A 20,187-nucleotide genomic window follows, 5' to 3' on the forward strand; every position below is an offset into this window, starting at 1 on the left:
GAGGGGGGAAACTTTTCAAGATGGGTGGCGACCATGGTGGCCATTTGGAAGTCGGCCATTTTGGATCCAACTTTTGTTTTTTCAATAGGAAGAGGGTCATGTGACACATCAAACTTATTGGGAATTTCACAAGAAAAACAATGGTGTGCTTGGTTTTAACGTAACTTTATTCTTTCATGAGTTATTTACAAGTTTCTGACCACTTATAAAATGTGTTCAATGTGCTGCCCATTGTGTTGGAATGTCAATGCAACCCTCTTCTCCCACTCTTCACACACTGATAGCAACACCGCAGGAGAAACAAAAAAATTGATGGTATGGTGTGGTATATGGGGTACAAAGATAGTGGGGCCATTCTTCATCAATGGAAACCTCAAGGCCACTGGATATGCGAAATTGCTACATGATGATGTGTTTCCCTCTTTATGCACTGAAGCTGGCACGTTCCCTGAGTTTTTTCAGCAAGATGGTGCACCACCACATTATGGGTGTCAGGTCCGAGCATTCCTAGATGAACAGTTTCCTGGAAAGTGGATTGGTCGTCGTGGGCCAGTTGAATGGCCCCCAAGGTCTCCCGATCTGACCCCCTTAGACTTTTATCTTTGGGGTCATCGGAAGGCAATTGTCTATGCTGTGAAGATACGAGATGTGCAGCACCTGAAACTACGGATACTGGAAGCCTGTGCTAGCATTTCTCCTACGGTGTTGCTATCAGTGTGTGAAGAGTGGGAGAAGAGGGTTGCATTGACAATCCAACACAATGGGCAGCACATTGAACACATTTTATAAGTGGTCAGAAACTTGTAAATACCAGGTGTTTGGCGTGGTACCTGAGGGTTCAAGGGAGCGCTAGTGCCCCCAACTGCGACAACAGTAAAACCTAAATATTATAAGATATCAGCATCTCCGATATCACATATGTTACAGCCTTTACAATAGACAGGCCACCAGCAATAAATACATACAATGCAAGAAAAATTGTATACAGTAAATGTGTGTACAGTGACACTAAATGTACGTACATGTACTAAGTAGTGTAAGTAGAAAATTAAATTTTGTTACTCACCAACAATGACACAATGACTTGACCGATAATGATGAGTTTAGTTTTACTGCACAACAAAGGAGAGTGCTACAGCTCTTCTAAAGGAGCCTTTTCAGGCAACTGTGTAGCACCGCCGTTGTTCTTCTTCCGGCAGACTTCAATCCAAATCCCTAAAGCAGATTCCATCGGGACTACTGCCTTATTACATCCACTTACAACTCGTTTTGCACCCTGGTTAAAAGGACACTGTGGCCATAGATCTTATATTCCTTTCCTACTTTTTAAAAAAAAAGAATCATAGCCTCATTGATGCCGTAATGGTGTCCTACACTGGTGTAGCTTTTCCCTTCCTTCAACATATCCAAAACGTTTACCTTTTCGGCAATCATTAACATCTTCCATTGGCGCTTGGGCACGGCCCCTGAAGCAGTAGCAGGAGCAGATCGTTTTGGAACCATAATGAAGGGCTTGACTATGCACAAAGATAAACACAAAAGAGCACAAAAGTTAAATCTTTACACAGCGAAACACGTTGATGCTGAATGAGCGAGACGAGTCTTCCTGGTTAACGCTGGGGAATCGAATTCAGCGCTTTGTTGCTGAGCCATTCAGCACACAGGAACTTAACTGCGTGCTCTGATTGGGTAGCTTCTCAGCCATCCGCCAATAGCGTCCCTTGTATGAAATCAACTGGGCAAACCAACTGAGGAAGCATGTACAGGAAGTAAAAAGACCCATTGTCCACAGAACCCGCGAAGCAGCGAAAAATCCGCGTTATATATTTAGATATGCTTACATATAAAATCCGTGATAGAGTGAAGCTGTGAAAGTCGAAGCGCGATATAGCGAGGGATTACTGTATACTCGGTCATTTATTTATTGAGGAAAATGATCGAATATTACATATTTCTGAATGGCAAAAGTATGTGAACCACTAGGATTAGCAGTTAATTTGAAGATGAAATTAGAGTCAGGAGTTTTCAATCAATTGGAAGACAATCAGGTGTGAGTGGGCACCCTGTGTTATTTAAAGAACAGGGATCTACCAAAGTCTGCTCTTCACAACACATGTTTGTGGAAGTTTATCATGGCATGAACAAAGGAGATTTCTGAGGACCTCAGAAAAAGTGTTGTTGATGCTCATTAGGCTGGAAATGGTTACAAACCCATCTCTAAAGAGTTTGGACACCACCAATCTACAGGCAGACAGACTGTGTAAAAATGGAGGAAATTCAAGACCATTGTTACCCTCCCCAGGAGTGGTCGACCAACAAAGATCACTCCAAGAGCAAGGTGTGTAATAGTTGGCGAGGTCACAAAAGACCCCAGGGTAATTTCTAAGCAACTGAAGGCCTCTCTCACATTGGCTAATGTTTATGTTCATGAGTCCACCATCAAGAGAACACTGAACAACTATGGTGTGCATGGCAGGGTTGCAAGGAGAAAGCCACTGCTCTCCAAAAAAACTTTGCTGCTCGTCTGCAATTTGCTAAAGATCATGTGGACAAACTAGAAGGCTATTGGAAGAATGTTTTGTGGACAGATGAGACCAAGATAGAACTTTTTGGTTTAAATGAAAAGCGTTATGTTTGGAGAAAGGAAAACACCGCATTCCAGCATAAGAACCTTATCTCATCTGTGAAACATGGTGGTGGTAGTATCATGGTTTGTGCCTGTTTTGCTGCATCTGGGCCAGGTTGGCTTGCCTTCATTGATGGAACAATGAATTCTGAATTATATCTAAGAATTCTAAAGGAAAATGTCAGGACATCTGTCCATGAACTGAATCTCAAGAGAAGGAAGCAAGACAACGACCCTAAGCACACAAGTCATTCTATCAAAGAATGTTTAAAGAAGAATAAAGCTAACTAGCCAACCCGCGGTGTAGCATAAGCCGCATAATTATGTGTTGATGGGTGAACACCTCCTGAAAGACACCATCCATTCATCCATCCATCCATTCGAGGTCGGGTCGCGGGGGCAGCAGCTTAAGCAGAGAGGCCCAGACTTCCCTCTCCCCGGCCACTTCTTCCAGCTCTTCCGGGAGAATCCCAAGGCGTTCCCAGGCCAGCCGGGAGACATAGTCCCTCCAGCGTGTCCTGGGTCTTCCCAGGGGCCTCCTGAAAGACACAGTTGTCCAAATGGGGTTGGTTTTGAGGATACGACAGTAGGTGAATGAAAAGATGTAACTCTGGAGAGGGCAACATACAATACAGCGTTTTACACGCTGCATACAGCGATTTACATTCGCGACAAACTATTTTACACGCCGCATACAGCGATTCACATCCGCGACAAATATGATTCTTATTAGATAGTGCTGTCGCATCCACCCACGCTCTTGAAGCATACACACAGCCTGGTAATGTGCCCGCTCGCAAGAGCAACCAACAGAGACCCGCCCACCAACTGTAAGACCATGGGACACCCCTCGCAAACTGTTCCACACGCTGCATACAGCGATTCACATCTGTGACAAACAAACTGTTTTACACACTGTTTACAGCAATTCACATCCGCGACATGATTTTTCCTAGATGGTCCTGTCGCGTCCACCCTCGCACTCGAAGCATACACACTGCCTGGTCATGTGCCCGGTTGCATGCCGCGTCCACCCTTGTTCTCGAAGCATACACACTGCCTGGTCATGTGCCCGCTCGCAAGAGAAACTCATGGAGAGCCGCCCACCAGCTGCCTGTATGTGTGCCTCTGTCTGTCTCTGGCGCAGCCTGTGTGTGCGTGGCATTCTCTTGCGCTGCCTCTGTGTGAACCGGTCAGGCACAGAGAAGGTCAGCTGCTGAGAGAGCGTCTCGACTGTTGCAGGGCCTGCATTGGTGAAACAGGTGAGACGGTAATGAAACAGAAGCACAGGGCTTATTGGTTTTTAAAGACTGCTTCCTTCATTGTGTTTTAACCTAAGTTTTAAAGAATTGTTTTAAGGATCCCATGGGATACCCCTCTCAAACTGTTTTACACGCTGCATATAGCGATTCACTTCCGCAACAAACATGCCTCTATGAACAGTCAACGTGGCTCAGAGTTGCATGTGGACTCTACGACAGACGAACATAAATGACGCTGGTTTTCCTGTGTCATCACGTCCGAGTTGGTGGGCGTGGTTCTGCGAGTTGTCGTCGTATCCAATGGTCTTAGAGTTGGTGGGCGTGGCTCCTTCCTGCATGCGCCATGGGCGTCTTACTTGTCGACAGCTTAGTGAATCAACGCCCCGTCCGGCGTGCTTTCCATGGGTGTCTTGCCTTAGTGAATTATATATATAGATGTTTTGGAATGTCCAAGTCAAAGTCCTTACCTTAATTCAATCGAAATGTTGTGGAAGGACCTGAAGCGAGCAGTTAATGTGAGGAAACCCACCAACATCCCAGAGTTGAAGCTGTTCTGTACGGAGGAATGGGCTAAAATTCCTCCAAGCTGGTGTGCAGGAATGATCAAAAGTTACCGGAAACGTTTAGTTGCAGTTATTGCTGCAAAGGGGGGTCACACCAGATACTGAAAGCAAAGGTTCACATACTTTTGCCACTCACAAATATGTAATATTCGATCATTTTCCTTAATAAATAAATGACCAAGTATAATATTTTTGTCTCATTTGTTTAACTGGTTTCTCTTTATCTAGTTTTAGGACTTGAGTGAAAATCTAATGATGTTTTATGACATATTTATGCAGAAATATAGAAAATTCTAAAAGGTTCACAAACTTTCAAGCACCACTGTAACTAAGAATGATCATACTTTGCAAAAATATCTGAGAAGAAAAATATTTATCCATACATGCTAAACCTATCAAGAATGATGTATAGGAAGATGTTTGTTAATACTAAGGATTCATCATGTAAAGTTTAGCTTGTATGTAAGATGCATATTTCACCTTGTGTACTTTTCAAGTATGAGCTATTTGCTCACTACATATGTAAGTTCATTAAAAGAAAGAACTTTAACTAACCACATGGTGTATGTTATTTAGTGGTAACTAATATACAGAGGTAGGCAAAATTAGCTTTACAGTTGTGAGTACACAAAACACAGTTTATTCTTATATTATTATTTATTTATTAATTATTGTATTATTTATTTGTATCATTTGTCTTCTTATTATTATTATTACTAAAGTTTGCTTGAGTGTAGCAATCATAGCCTACATGTCTTTTTCCCTACAAACAACTATAAACCTGCTTTGCCCAAACCTATATATTCATCTGAAGCTTGAACTGGCCATAATGAATTATCTATTTGGAGTGAGATGATTCCGCTTACTTTACTGTACTATTTGCTGCTTGCTAAAGAACTGATGACCTTTAAATTCAATGGAGTATAGTTCTGCAATCCTCACCACACTGTGAAATTGCATATACCAATAATTAATGTGACAAAAAGCACAAGCATTTAGGCAGTTATCATGAGACAGCACACCCCAAACCTCTGAGAAGGCTTGGAGAACAAAGCAGGAAAAATATTATTGACAGAAAGCATGGTTGTAAAAGTAAAACACAAGTGATAGTCATATGAATCTATTTTGTGCAGGCAGAAGGTGAAAAGGGTAGGGTTATCACTGTTACAGAGTGCAGTGAAATTCGTACTTACATATTCAACTATTTTTAATGTAATAACCAGTTTGTATTATTAAAATACTTGCAGTTACTAGGCAGTAATTTCATTGTCACCAACGAGCAGCAGTAGGAGCATCTTGGTTTATATTGTCACACATGTGCACCTTGGGGACAGCTTATAGACTCTGGTGATGATAACTCAACTGTGATCTACAGGATACTAATGCCTCTTCTCTTCCACAATCTACACACTGGATGACTGACAACCTGACCACCTCTGACATCACTTCTGGTGTTTATCCCCCTAGATCCTGCTCTTCCGGCCTGGTCTTTACTTAACAAGAAATGTTGTCATTTTGTCCAGTCTAGTTTGAGACTTGTGTCATAAGAATTTATTTTGTGCCAAGAGAAGGTGAAAATTTCAGCTGCCCCCACTATATTTAAGATGATTAGAACCAGTTAAAACAGCAAAAGAGGGACATTTTTTGCTGCAATGCCTTTAATATTTTGTCTTAATAATATATGGGGTTGCAGTGTTGCCCCAACTCTTTTTCTTTTGTCTTATCATCTTTTACGATATCCAAACTAATGAACTCTAATAAAATCTAATAGAATGAGGACAGTAAAAGGAATCAATTTTTAATTGTATCATAGTGTCAGTTTACGTGTGAATGGAATATACTATATCATTGTTTAGTTTTGAGATAAACTGTAAATTTGGTTTTTGGTCCAAAAACATTTGACATCCTATTGTTTCAAATTATTTTTTGTTTATGCTGTTTATAGAGTTTTCCTGCCAATACAATCAACATTTTCTCATTCAAATTTGCATAAACACCCATCTATTCATTGTCTGAACCACCTTTCATAGTGGGTTAAATTTCTACACTTCAACTGCTTATGCAGTATTTAAATCATCTGCTGTCCTAATCATGGTGCATGGTAGTGGAATAAGCCACATTTTTATTTTATTTTATTTTTTTCGGATCATATTACTTTTTAATCTATCTTAAAGTGATTCCAATTTACACAGCCTTTTTTAAAAATGTAATTTAATGTAAAAAACAAGTTTTGTATGCCGTTCCTTATCTTTATGTTGTTAAACAACAGTACAACACAATCTCCCATGTTGATGACAAATTCAGAGTAGCTTTCTCTATATTGTAATGCTGTGGATACAGAAAAAAATGTGCTCTGTAATCATGCTAATTTGCTTTTAGCTATTTTAATGGCTCTGTATTGTGCAACTGTCTTTTTCAATATGCAGGAACATGATGTAAATGATGTATGACAGCCTTTACATTTGTTTGCTTAAAATATGCAACTATAAAAGCTTCTAATTGCATCTTTTGTTTTGCACTCTCCATTTTTAGAAAAATCAGATCTCTGAAGGTAAGTGCAAAAGGAAAAAACATGGTATTTAGCGAAGCATTATTCTGTACCCCCATTCACTCATAAAATGGGCTTAAAAGTCATATCCAATAAAATATATTGAAGCAAGCAGAATAACGCTTTTACATTAATTTCTTTAATGCTAAACTAATACAGCAATTGCTAGTACATTTATCGTCCTTTGGTGATTAGCAATGTATTGACATAAATTAACTGACCTACTTGTTCATTACCTATAATTGTACAACACCGAATGGATCAATACATTCTTTTCAGGTTCCCAGTTTCCTCTAATTTACTTGTCAATTACTGTCGTTTCGAGATACATAATACTTATAAGAAATCTACAATGAAATGAAAACTCACCAGGTACCATTGTTGACTCCACATTGGATCATCAAACAGTTTCTCTGTGGTGCAGTCATTGCAGCTTTGGAGTGGAGCTCGTTTTGTCCTTCTCTTCTCATATTGCTGTTCTGCCCAAGACACCTGTGTCATATTAAAAGGCAAATATTATCCTTGTCTTTGGCTGAGCAATGGTGAATTTTGTTATTTTGATATTAAAGCTAATTTACAAATTTAAAAAGTATACCTGAATACATGCAATATAAAGATGTAAAAAACAAATCTATGAATGCTGATCTTTTTGTTTATATCTACAGCAAAAAAGTATATTGTACATATTTATTAAAATAAACAAAAAACAATGCATACAGCTACACTATGCTGCCTAAGAGTGCTTATGATATAAGACTTGCCAAGCAGAGGCTATAACACTTTATTCGTTTTAGGCAGTGTGCTCTAGTTGTTCATCTTATGTTGCTAGTTTGTGTAGATGTTTAATTTGTATGAGATTTATCAAATTGTTTCATGAAACTAATACTGTTATGGCACTAAAGTCAAGTATAAACTAATATTGCCTAGGATATTTGAGTTTAAACCCCAACATTGCTAGTTCAGTCGGTGTAATGTTCAGCAAGTTAACTTGTTTGTGCTCCAGTTGTAAAAATCTATGTGTAAACAAGGTGTTCTGTCTCTTCTAAATTAAAAACTCTTTAGGATGATCTTTGAGAGGGTCCTTGCTATAGGATGCAGGATGGGTTGAGGTCAGTTGCAGGTAGGGTTGGATGTCTGAGTGTTACCACTTACTGCTTACACTAAACACTAACCTTAACTTCTATCCTAACAGCACTGTCTCAATAGTGTAACGTGACAGTATATTTTAAAACTGCACAGACTTCATGGCTCTGTGGCTCTGCAAATATATGATATTACTACAGTATATTCTGGTACAGCAGGGGCTAGTATTTATCTCATTCGGTGATGAATGAATGAATTAATTAATAAATATCATTACTAACAATATTAATTGAATAAACATCTAATGTCTTCGACATATGCTAACATTTGTACATCGTGCAGATATATGAGGATAATAGAATATGAAGACATCTGACTTCCAACTCCGCCCACATCAGTCCCTGCTTCTTCTAACATCCTGCTACCCACCCCATGTTTCCCCACTAGGGAAGAATTATTGAATAGAGGAGGGTCTAACCCACCCCAACTCATACCAGATCCCACCTCAACCCACATCCCACATTCCAAACCAAGGCTATGAGTGTTCTTTCATGATAGAAGAGTTCTATATAAAAAAAAATTCTTTGCCTTGTTGTTGAAATTTCCAAATCAAAAGATATTAACAAATTTTCCTGATGAACCTATCATATCTCGGGGTTACTTCTGTGGCTGGGGTTCAAATCAATATTTTATGTCTCTTTTATTCATTTTTAATCATTTTTATCCTGATTACGTGCATCTTTCTTTATCTTTGGTTTTGTCTGCATATATAAGCTGCCTTAGTTATGTTCCACGTTTTTTGTCGGTGGTCCCCCAAGAGGCAGTGCCACCTGCCAATCACCACCAGCAACTGCCCTCCACTCTATAAATCTGGAGGGTCTTCCACAGTTCCTGGTGGTTCATTATGAATGTGCTCTGAAGTAGGTGAGTTATTTATGTTTTTGCTGTCCTTATTCCTTTTGTATATTTTGCCTATCTTGCTGTTATTTCAACCTCTCTATTTGCATTCTATATTGAGAGCTTGTACGACTTGGATTTCCTTTGTTATAGGCGATTCAGTTTTGTCTTTGTGTTCCATGGTGCTTCATCGTGATTGCAATACCTTTTTGTGAAGACAAAATCTTTTATTTTATAAAGATTCTGTGCTTTCTCTCATTATAAGGTGGGTTTGGACAGTGAAATCCTCCTTCTAGTGGGTATTATTGGAAGTGCTTTAGAACTCTTAGACTCCTAGTTCACGACTAGCCCTATTTGTAAGGTGTTTTATGAGAATATTAAAACTAAGCACTGACCCATTGATCCAGTTTTTGAACTCACTTTATTGAAAATGAGACAGAACTTATCCCAATATGAATATTATAGGAAATTAAAAACAGCTAAATGCCATGCCACAGCAGGAGTTTGGGAAAGGAAAAAATATGCTTTTAAATATACTAGTTTAGAAGTAAGTTATTTTAAGGGATTCTGCTATAAATACATTTCTATTTTGAATTTTTATTTGAAATAACAACAGTTTAAAAATAAAGCCTATATTTTGCCAACCTACATGTCTAATACAACATTTGAAGTAAATTCCCCTGACAACACTGCTAAGTAATAAACACTTACAAGCTAGAAGGTTTAATTATAATTAGCCTAAACAATTTAAATCAAGGGTTGTGTTCCGATCAGCACTGCTGCATCACTGCACTATCTGTTATCAAAGTGTTCAAGTAGAGCTATACAGATGGCCAGATTTTATCTCACAGTACAAAGACTAGTGCTGGTACATTAACTTTTGATGTTAAATTATGTTAAATTACCCTGGTGCACTAGTACAGTACATGTTTATGTGTTAACTTTGTAGGCTCTCAAACCAGACAGACAAAAGTGAAACAAAAAGTCTTCCTGATATTTATAAATCAATACTAATACTAGTGATCAATACATCAATATTAATTATTTACATTTATGACAATATTTTAGTTATTTTCTTTGCTTGTTTACAGTATTGATTATAACCTTTTTAAGACTTCAAAAATATTTTATAGCGTTTTTTATACTAGAAAATCTATTTTTGTATAGTGTAACAGTTATATAAATGCCTTGTGTAACAATACTTTAAAAATACTTTTTAGTGTAAGGTATGTTATCACTTGTACCTTGACAAAACATGCAAAAAACACCATACTGATGCATATTTCATTAATTTCAATTAAACATTATCTGACTGGACTATTACTGAACAATTAGCATTTCAGAGACACAAAGAAAAGATGCTAAATAATTTATCCCTCCATTTTAATACAAAGATCAAACTGTTCTCATTTTGCAAAATCGTTTGAAAAGGCTGATGGAAAGTTTAAGAGCAAATAAAAATGTAAATGAGAAATGGCATCAAAAAAGTCAGAAAGGAAATAACTATGTTCTATTACAGATTCAAAGATGAATTAAGTGCACTTATGAAAAAATGAAAAGGTCATCAATGCAGTTATTAAAATGCAAAAGCTGTTTTAAGCATTTTACTACAGAGTGCACTTGGACACAAAACAGACAGGATATTCTTCACAAATGCTGGTGCTGATATTGGTGCTGACAACTATTTTCAGACTCCAAATTAACAGTCTAAAAATTAAAACTACACAAATGAGTACAAAGACATAAATGATTTCTGCCACACCTAAAATAAAATGTTTTGTTAACAGAGCTTCATTTAAGTATTTGGCATTTTTTGTAGATATTTTTACAATGCCTCTTTTAAAATATTGTCTTATTTTATTTGTATTTAATACTTCTGGTCATTTTTAGACAATATTGACATCACTAAAACAACCTACCCTTCCATCTTCTGAAAGCCTCTTGGTAATGTGATCTAGGCTTCGTTTCGATCTTCTTGGATGACTTGGATGTTTAAATAAATAATGATTTTCAAGTGCTCCAATCTGAAGTATAATTTAAAAAAAGGTACATTTACACTTGCTTACCTTAAACCATTTCTAGTTAGTAATAGGTGAGAATACAGTACTTAAAAAAGATACAGTACTGATTACATTTCATGTAATTTTTTCATTTGCATTAAAAACATAATTTGATACAATAGAATATCTTAGCAAATTATTAAAAGGATTCAAACTTCTATTAGCAGGACATTCCATATACAATAAGCAAGATGACAGACATTTCTGAAATTATATAAAAACAAAACAAAAAAAATACATAGCATATAGTGAAGTTAAATAATGAAAAAGTCCAAATATTAACTCCAGCTTATGTGCGCACACACACAAATAAATAAATAAATATATATATATATATATATATATATATATAAAAGGATTAAGAGCAAAATTCGGAGCAACTTCATAAAAATTTATATTTAGGTCTTCAATCTTCAGTCAAAACTTTAATTGAACACAAAGCACTATTCACCCCTAACTATGTCTGAAATATCTACACAAACTGGAGGAGTTACCTTTGTGTTTTATTTCACTGAGTAGTTGGGAAGGTGAAATAAAATAGTCACTTCTCCACTTGTTAAGAAGATAAAATAAAAAAAAATCACTAGGCCACAGGTTTCAAAAGAATTATTTTAGTCAGTGTCAGAAATGTCAAGAAACTCCATAAAATCGATTTCTGTTTAAACTCATCAAACCAAAAGATATCAACACGTTCCACATATAGACCCGGAACAAAAAAGTGGGCAAGAACATGAGAGCTGTTTCTAGAAGTTTTGTGTTGTTTTTAAATGGAAAGGTTTGATTCCTTTAGTGACAGATTCCATCCTGTGCTGCACATTTCATTTGTAAAATGGGTGGGTGTGCTACACTGTCTGCTGAGTGTGACCAAAGCAGCATTATCTCCATTCTTATAATTTCATATGTAAATATGAAGGTCCCAACCTTAGTAAATGAATCCTTTACAGAAATAAGTAGTAACACTAAGTTGTAGTAATCCATTTGTTAAAACTGAAATCGAGAAAAGGAATTCTTTGCAGACAACCAATCAAACTGAGTACAATCAGTGCTAGTACACTGACAGCCTTAGTCATAAAAAAGCAAAAAAGGTAACATGGAATTCTAAGGAAACACTGACATTCTGTTCATTGAATATAGGATAGACAGATGAGTTAGAATACTCTGTATCTCTCTCTTTAAAGTCGGGCAAGGGCTCAAAGATTTACTTGAACCATGCACTATGCTGAGACATCAGCACCTTATAGGGAATAACCTGAACTCATAAAAAAATATCTGCATACAAAGGAAACCATGTCTGAGCATACTTTTCAATCAAGTATGGAAACTCAAGTTCACCTTAGCTTTCTAAGAAACAACTATATAAACTTAAAACTGAGTAGATAAAAATCTTATTGGAATTTAGAATGATGATGGAAATTATCAGCTATGATTAAAAACAGATTATTTTACTGGAACATCAAGTGGGATAACTAAGTTCTAAGCATTCAGAACCTGGAAGACAGAAACCACATAAATAACATTTATATTTTGGAAATTAAACAAAAACATTGAAATGCCATTGATTTTCTAAATAATTTATGCTCAGTTTTACTGTAATTCTACCCTTGTATGATTTTGCTCCTATACTGAAGAGACGTCATAATTTATACTGCCCAAACCCATGAATATTGAAGATCATCAACTTTATTGATTGCAAGGTTATTTTTAATCTTTCCTATATGGGCCAGTGTATTTTCGTCTTTTCCCAACTTCATTTCAGCATTAACTAAAACCAGTAAAGATATACCTCTGAACATTTCTGCTGCATTCAACCGAACTCAATATATTACATACTTAAGCACAAGTGATCATTGACCAAAGCTAGCTCTGGAAACTACTGGCACATTCTCATTCAAATGAACGCATTCACATTTTGCAATCACAAAAAAATATACTTTTCTACCATCCTTCTGGGAGAATGCTATCTGTTTAGAATGTCAATATTGTCTACCATTTTGTCTATGGGCACTGTTTAACATAATTGTTATGAGAGAGGTCTTCTTTGGCTTCAAGGACTTGTTTGGCACTGCCTTAGGCAATAGATACTGTATGCTTCTTGGAGTCAGACTTAGCTTTAAGCTATTCTGTACTGTTTTAGTGGTTGCCAGTAGGGTTAGATGGTACATTTTGGATTTGGATGTGGGTTGTCACTGGCTTGGTTGGAGTGGGAACCGGAAAGGTAGCCCTGCTAGTCGTTTTCAATTCATGTTTACAGTGGAGTGGGGATGCATAGAGACACCTGTTGCTTATTGCCTTCCTATTTATTGTCACCTGTTTTATCTTTTGGTTTCTCCTATTTACTGAGTAGCCTCTTCGAACATCTGAGATTATGGAGTAAACTGCAAATGTGCAACAAAACAACCTTTATTTATATAGCACATTTTCATACAAACAATGTAACTGAAAGTGCTTTACCTGGCAACACAAACACAAAACATTATATGAAATGAAAAATAAAAAAGATTAGGCAAATATATTAAAGAATAAGAAACAAAGAAAAAGGTAAAGTCAGATTGGCTGGGAGGACAGAAAAAAATATAAAAAAAAAAAATAACTCCAGTTAGGCTAGAGAAGGAAACATATCTGCAGGGGTTCCAAGGCAAAAATTACCACCCAACCTTCACTGGGCAAAAGTGTCATTGATTACTGGGATGCGGTTTTGTTCTGGAATCCAGATTAATGGACAGAGATGTGCTCTGATAAATGCTACTTTCATCAGCTAAACCTTAGCAGCACTAGCCCAGAATTCTTAACAAAGATTCAGACTGTATCAGTAGATAATGTTTTGTACTAATGCAGATGGATGGTAAAAAAATCCCTCTCTTGAATCTATTCCATCAATACTATATAAATCATCATTCATTTTGTAATCATTCATTTTAAATCTGAAAGACTAAAATATTATTGACAGTATCAATTGAAATTTATAAAATCTCCCAATAAAATATCAACTCCTGTTTCTAACTGCATTGCTAAATTGACTGTTTTTAATTTGCTGTAAAAGCCTATTTCTGATTTAAAATTTGTTTATTTTTTTGATTGTTAAATCCTCCCACTAAAACATTTTCATTTTTCTCAATGAATTTTTCACACCATTCTTATTGTTAATGCATCCCTTGAAATATTCAGCTTCACTAACCGTAAATGCACAATCTCCCAAAGCTTTTTTGTGCTTTCCATTGAAGGCTTAACTCATCTTTGCTCCACAATAAAGTATTCTATGATATGCTTGCCTCTACCTTGTAGATTTAATTAATATCATCTCAGGCTTTATGGATGGCCCTGCATATGTGTAGTTAGGCATAAAAGGTTTTCTCATAATTTCACAATTTGATATGCTAGTAACATATCATGATGTACCAGCAAAAAACTCCTGATCTTGAAATTCACCTCTCATCCTTGGAGCAGGCCCGTCTTCATGTGGAGAATGTGAAGCATGAGCTACTGATCAGACCAATATGGTCTGTATTAAACTTTTTGCTGTTGCAGAAAATAAAATTTGAAATTTATTGCACAAGAGCTCACTATTATGTTTCTGTATGTAAGCATCACTGCTGGAATTAAGATTACAGAAATGTAAAGCCTTTACAAATACTACATTAAAAATAAATTATTAAAATGTATTAACAAGCCGGGGTGGCGCAGTGGGTAGCGCTGCTGCCTCGCAGTTAGGAGACCCAGGTTCGCTTCCCGGGTCCTTTCTGCGTGGAGTTTGCATGTTCTCCCCGTGTCTGCGTGGGTTTCCTCCCACAGTCCAAATACATGCAGGTTAGGTGCATTGGCGATTCTAAATTGTCCTTGGTGTGTGTGTGTGTGTGTGCGCCCTGCCCGGGGTTTGTTTCCTGCCCTGTGTTGGCTGGGATCGGCTCCAGCAGACCCCTGTGACCCTGTAGTTTGGATATAGTGGGTTGGATGATGGATGGATTAACAAGCCTCTGGATACACAATAACTGGTTTTGTAACTTCTGTTATGAATTATTCCTTGAAAACTAAGTCCTTTCCAAAAAATGCATTCTTTTTTAGATAAGTTGTCCCATCCTAGACTTTTAATGGATGATGCCACCACATTGGATTCCCCAATTACATTGTCAGAGCTCTAGGTGGCGCTAGATTCTTTGACCTATGGAAAACTGCTGAGGCTGATGGTTTGTTTCCTAAACTCCTTTTTTTCTTTTAATAAAATATTAACATCTCTATACCTTTTATGCAGATTCTGTACTCTCCTCTTCCAAACAGAAATCCTCATCCAAATTGGTCCTGATCTTTAGTAACCCTAGACTTCACTGAACCCAAGCCAGCCACAACTCCTCCCAGTCTTATGAACTGACATCCAAAATGTCCCTGACAAACACCAGCTATCAGACTTTCCAAACATCCAAACATTCACTACTTAAGAACCAACTCAGTACAGCTTAGTTGAAAGACATACTGTAGCTCTGTCAACACTTAACTGGAAAAGAAATCCTAACATGTTACGCATGCACTGGTGAGGTTGCATTTGGTCTCCATATTGAAAGAATATAACTGAGTAAGAAATGCTCAAGCGACAAGCTGAAGTACTAGAAAACAAAAAAATAGTGGGGCCAAAACTAAAAAGAAAGACAAAAGGAGTTGCACCTTCAAAACTTAGATAAACAAACATTAAGAGGTGACATGATATTAATGTTAAAAATTATGAAGGCAGTAAATACAGTGGAAATCAGGTGTTAGTTTAAAATCTTTTAATCAACATGTACATTGAAATTTGTTAATAGTCTTTTTTTTTCTCAAATATTATGAAATATTTTCTCAGGCACACAGCCATATCTACATGAAACCAGTATAATTTGTATTTTAGTTAAATGTTGCACTCTTCGGAGTAATCAGATCTCAACTACACAATATTTAGGAATTATCACATGTATTGGAAGTGACATTCTATGCTGGGATAAAATGCCCGACTACTTATGTTCTTAAGTTGTAACTTTTCAGAGTAAATGTTACAGTGTATGTAACCTACCATTCAAAAGTTTGTAATCACCGAGAAAGTTTCATGTTTTTGATAGAAACCGATACTTTTAAGTAAAACAAGGTGCCATTAAATTGACTTAAAACATGGCCAAGACATAACTAATGTTGCAAATGGCTTGGAATGACTGATTTATAATTTATTACGCACATATGACTACAACGCACCATTTACAGCAGCTATTTCTTCAGTGTCTTAATGGTAAACTCTTAAGAGCTTGTCTTTAATTAAACATGTTTAAATGCTAATTGGTATTAAAGAAACATTTATAATTGCATTAGCACAGTTGAGACCTGTCACACTTTTCAATAAAGTAATTAAATTTTCTTTCCTTGGTTTGCAAGGTACTGGCACACCTAAAGTTCAATTTTGGGTTAAAAAATTGCCAAAACAAAAAAGCTTTCTCAAGAAATGTGTCTATTGTAGTTTTGTAAAATAAAGGTTATTCAAGAGACAAACTATCTTAGGAGAAGAAGGAAAACTGGAAAAGAAGCAGATACCCCAGATGCACAACAGCACAGGAGGGTAAGTGCAGCAGAGCCATTTGAAACATTAGAAATGTCTTGGCTATATTTTTAAATCAGTTTAATGGTATTGTATAAAAAGGATCAATTTCTATCAATAATGTCAACATTTCTGGATGACTGCAAACATCTGAATGCTAGCGTATATAAGTACTGTAAAGACATTTTTGCTTCAATAAATAAAAAAAAAAAATTACAAATTTATGTTTTACTTATTGACAGCAAAAATGCACTATGAACAACACCATTCATATTTCAGGTGCTTGCATTATTACAGTTTAAAAACTATAATACTTAACCTTTCTTAGAAATCAAATATAGTCATGGCTTGTTACACCTTCATAATGCTGTGTTTCAGTTATGTTTTACTGCCACACATTTATAGAGAACTTACAGTACACAGAGCCTCAAGAAGGCAACATCCTGACTTTGAATCCCACACCATGTTACTCTCTGTGTGAAGTGTGCTTTTTTATTTTTATTTTTTATTTTTGCGATGACAGACAGGTGTCCTGTCCCTGTTTGATTTCTGCCTTGCACCCAATGCTGCCTGGATATTTCTCTGGATTTATTTCTCTTGCACAAATTTGACTTAACTATTTTCAATATGACAGTCAAAAACTTAAATAGACTTAGGTGTTTTACTAAATATTCCACTTTATCTTATCTTGTGTTTCCCAAATCTGTTTCTGCTCATTTTAGGTTTCTGTTTTTATGTAAATAGTTCTTTATTTAATCTTTTTTTCTACTTTTTCACTAAAGCAAACTGTTAAACCGATACTACAGGGTGAACAAATCTTAAAATTTATCAAGACTGTCAATGTATGAATTTTCTAGTAGTATGAAAGGTTTATGTCACATCAATCATTGAAACTTAATCTGCTCTTTAAATATCAGGCCCATACATTTTCATTTATAGTATAATCACTTTTTTTCACAGTACATCCATACTCCTTGGTCCATATTTATAAATAGCATAACTGACATCAATGGCAACTTGAGAGAAATTAACATAATTTAAATTGCACATTAAGTTCAGATAACTGAAAATGGCTGGAGTATCACATAGTAGATCTCCGAGGCCTTGTTACCAAGTATATGTTTATTTTTTCCATTATTCAAAAGCACTGAAAATTTTAAAACATTTAACATACTGTAAATAATTTTATATCAGATTACTTTCATTTGAAATAATGTTTAAAAAAAGTATTTTTCTGCAGAAAACATAAAATGACAGTGGACATGAAACAGTTGGAAACAGAAAAAGTTGTAAGCCTTTTACTTTCATTCAACTTTTAAATGAAACTTGTTTTCCTGACAATGAAACAGGGTCACTTAGTTTAAAAAAATAAAATTGTATTCATTAAATTGCAAGACCTACTGATCTGACCACACAGGGAATCCACAGAAAATGTGTATTGCTCAGGGAGGTGCAAATGTGACCCACTGAAAAGTATACAAGATGCCCATGAACATGACATTCTGTAAGGACACTGGAGATCTGAACAAAGAACACACATATGCAAGAAGTGGCATGGTAGGACAGAGTGACTTGCCTGAAATTCTTCCAAGCAAAGGAAAAACAGTGTAACTGCATATTGTTATCATTGCTAAACCAGAGAAGGCACAGAAGACCTTGTACAATTAATTGGCAAGAAAACATGCTACAGTAACATACTGCCTATTAACTGGTTTATAATAAGAATTGCTTTAAAATTCTAGGTTGACAACTTTAAAGCTAAAATATGACGCATATTATGCAGTTAAATTATATTTACATCTCCCAACTTATTTCTGGAATCCCCATGTTGTAGATTTGTCCACTGTAAGGTCCTTACCAGAAAATGAGAGAGAAAAAAATCTTCTCCATCTTTTCACCTGCATGCCTGTTATCAGTTGCCTGGAAAACAGACTGCTGAGCAAATACATGGTATGCGTTAGGTGAATTTTGTTTTGTTTACAAAGCTGTCAAATAACCAATTCTGATACGAATCTCACTTTCAAACTGTAGAGTAGTAGTATTACAAATAATTGCATTCATTTCGGAGTCTCGGGGGGCTTGCAGCTTATATCAGAAACCATCCATCAACGAGGCGCACCGTACACCCACATACCAGCTAGTCTGGAGGTGCCGATTAACAACTTTGGCGTGTGGGAAAAAAAACAGGAGTGCCCTGGGAAAAATGTACAGTCCACGAAGACTATAACTCGAGCCCAGGATACTGGGGCAAAATTGCAAACCACTACACCATCCCCGAATTAAAACTAAAATCATCCAAAAAATAAATCTTAAAAATCCATTCTAAATAAATGATACCCCATGTGCCCCTCAAATACGCTGCTTTCACTGACGGGAAAGACGACCTTATTTTTGTTCTCATCACTACATCGGCGTTCTCCGCACTATATGATTTTTCAGACGACTGCCATAATGCGCTTACTGTCAAAGTTTCTCCTTGTAACCTTACGGAAAGTGTGGATGTAGTGATGGGCGTCTGGAGGCGCAGAAGGAAACCCGCACCCGGCAGCTGGCGAGAACAGCAAACCGCACCTTTGCCACCTGAACACCATGTGGTGTATTTTCAGTACAACAAATCGTAATCTCTTTAAACAGCTAAACTTCCACTTTATTTGCTGTTTCAATTTTTCAATAATCTGTGAATTAAAAACTCACGGAACAAGAATAAACCCTGACAGCCCAGCAGTGATGAACTTAACTACAACCGACGGTGGGGCGCACGGTAAACTCGCACGTGCCACTGGCAAGATGCGCGCCAGGCACCTGCCGCCAGCAAACAACGTTACTTTGGCGGAGAGAAATAGTACAGAAATTACCTGTCTCACTAATTCGTAACCCAGGTCTTCGGCTATTGCTTTGGCGGCATCGACTCCTCCTGGGATTTCTACTGCCCATTCGTTGACGTATTGTTTTTCATCAGCAGAAATGTCCGGAGTGCATAAAAGCACGCAAACAGCGGAGAGAAACATACAGCATCTCGTATCCATTGTAAAAAATATAGATTTGTATATTTACAAAAAAAAAAAGACTGAGAGAAAAAAGCGGTCAAATTAAAAAAAAGCTTCTCCTTTCGACTTTAAGTAGATCTCAGTCGAGTCACGGTGTTGCCTTATTGAAAAATTAAATAAATAATAATGCAAAAACTGCATGCTATAGTGAGATGGGATGGGATTCTGTGTTTACACGTCAAACTACGACAGCCTGCCTCTGACGTCAAAATCGAGCCTACCTGGAGAACGAAGCGCACTGAGATCCCAAGAGAAAAGTGGGATTCTGGCGACGTGGGAAGATTCTAAAAATAGAAGCGACTTTTAAAGATGTGAGAAACTGAGGTTGTTGGTGGGGGGATGCGCTGCCTGCAGGGTACTCATGCGAAAACCCATCCCTGTCTGTCTTCGTCTGTAGACGCGCCCTGTTCATCGCGGAAAGATGTTCTAGACACTTATAATACTGAGTGGAGGGGGGCCTTTGCATTAAAGCTCGGCTCGGATTCTGGTCATTATTTTAAAAACAGGAGGCTTAGAAAAGCTGATATGTGTATGCTTAGTTGGTTTATTCTGT

At 36.9% G+C, this 20,187-nt stretch overlaps 1 protein-coding gene across 1 annotated transcript in view; it reads right to left on the reverse strand.

Moving 5' to 3' along the window:
• pcsk1 (proprotein convertase subtilisin/kexin type 1) overlaps nt 1-19,916 on the reverse strand; it is a 59,138-nt gene extending 39,222 nt beyond the window's left edge. Inside the window, exons 1-3 of the mRNA XM_039759382.1 lie at nt 19,443-19,916; nt 10,899-11,003; nt 7,369-7,491 (exon numbers count right to left, since the gene is read on the reverse strand). Coding sequence (XP_039615316.1) covers nt 7,369-7,491; nt 10,899-11,003; nt 19,443-19,613 — 399 coding nt within the window. The 5' untranslated portion in view covers nt 19,614-19,916. The remainder of the gene's footprint in view (nt 1-7,368; nt 7,492-10,898; nt 11,004-19,442) is intronic.
• Nucleotides 19,917-20,187: the final 271 nt, after the last annotated feature.

Source organism: Polypterus senegalus, chromosome 7 (genome assembly GCF_016835505.1).
Source record: "Polypterus senegalus isolate Bchr_013 chromosome 7, ASM1683550v1, whole genome shotgun sequence".
In the NCBI taxonomy this organism is placed as follows: domain Eukaryota; kingdom Metazoa; phylum Chordata; class Cladistia; order Polypteriformes; family Polypteridae; genus Polypterus; species Polypterus senegalus.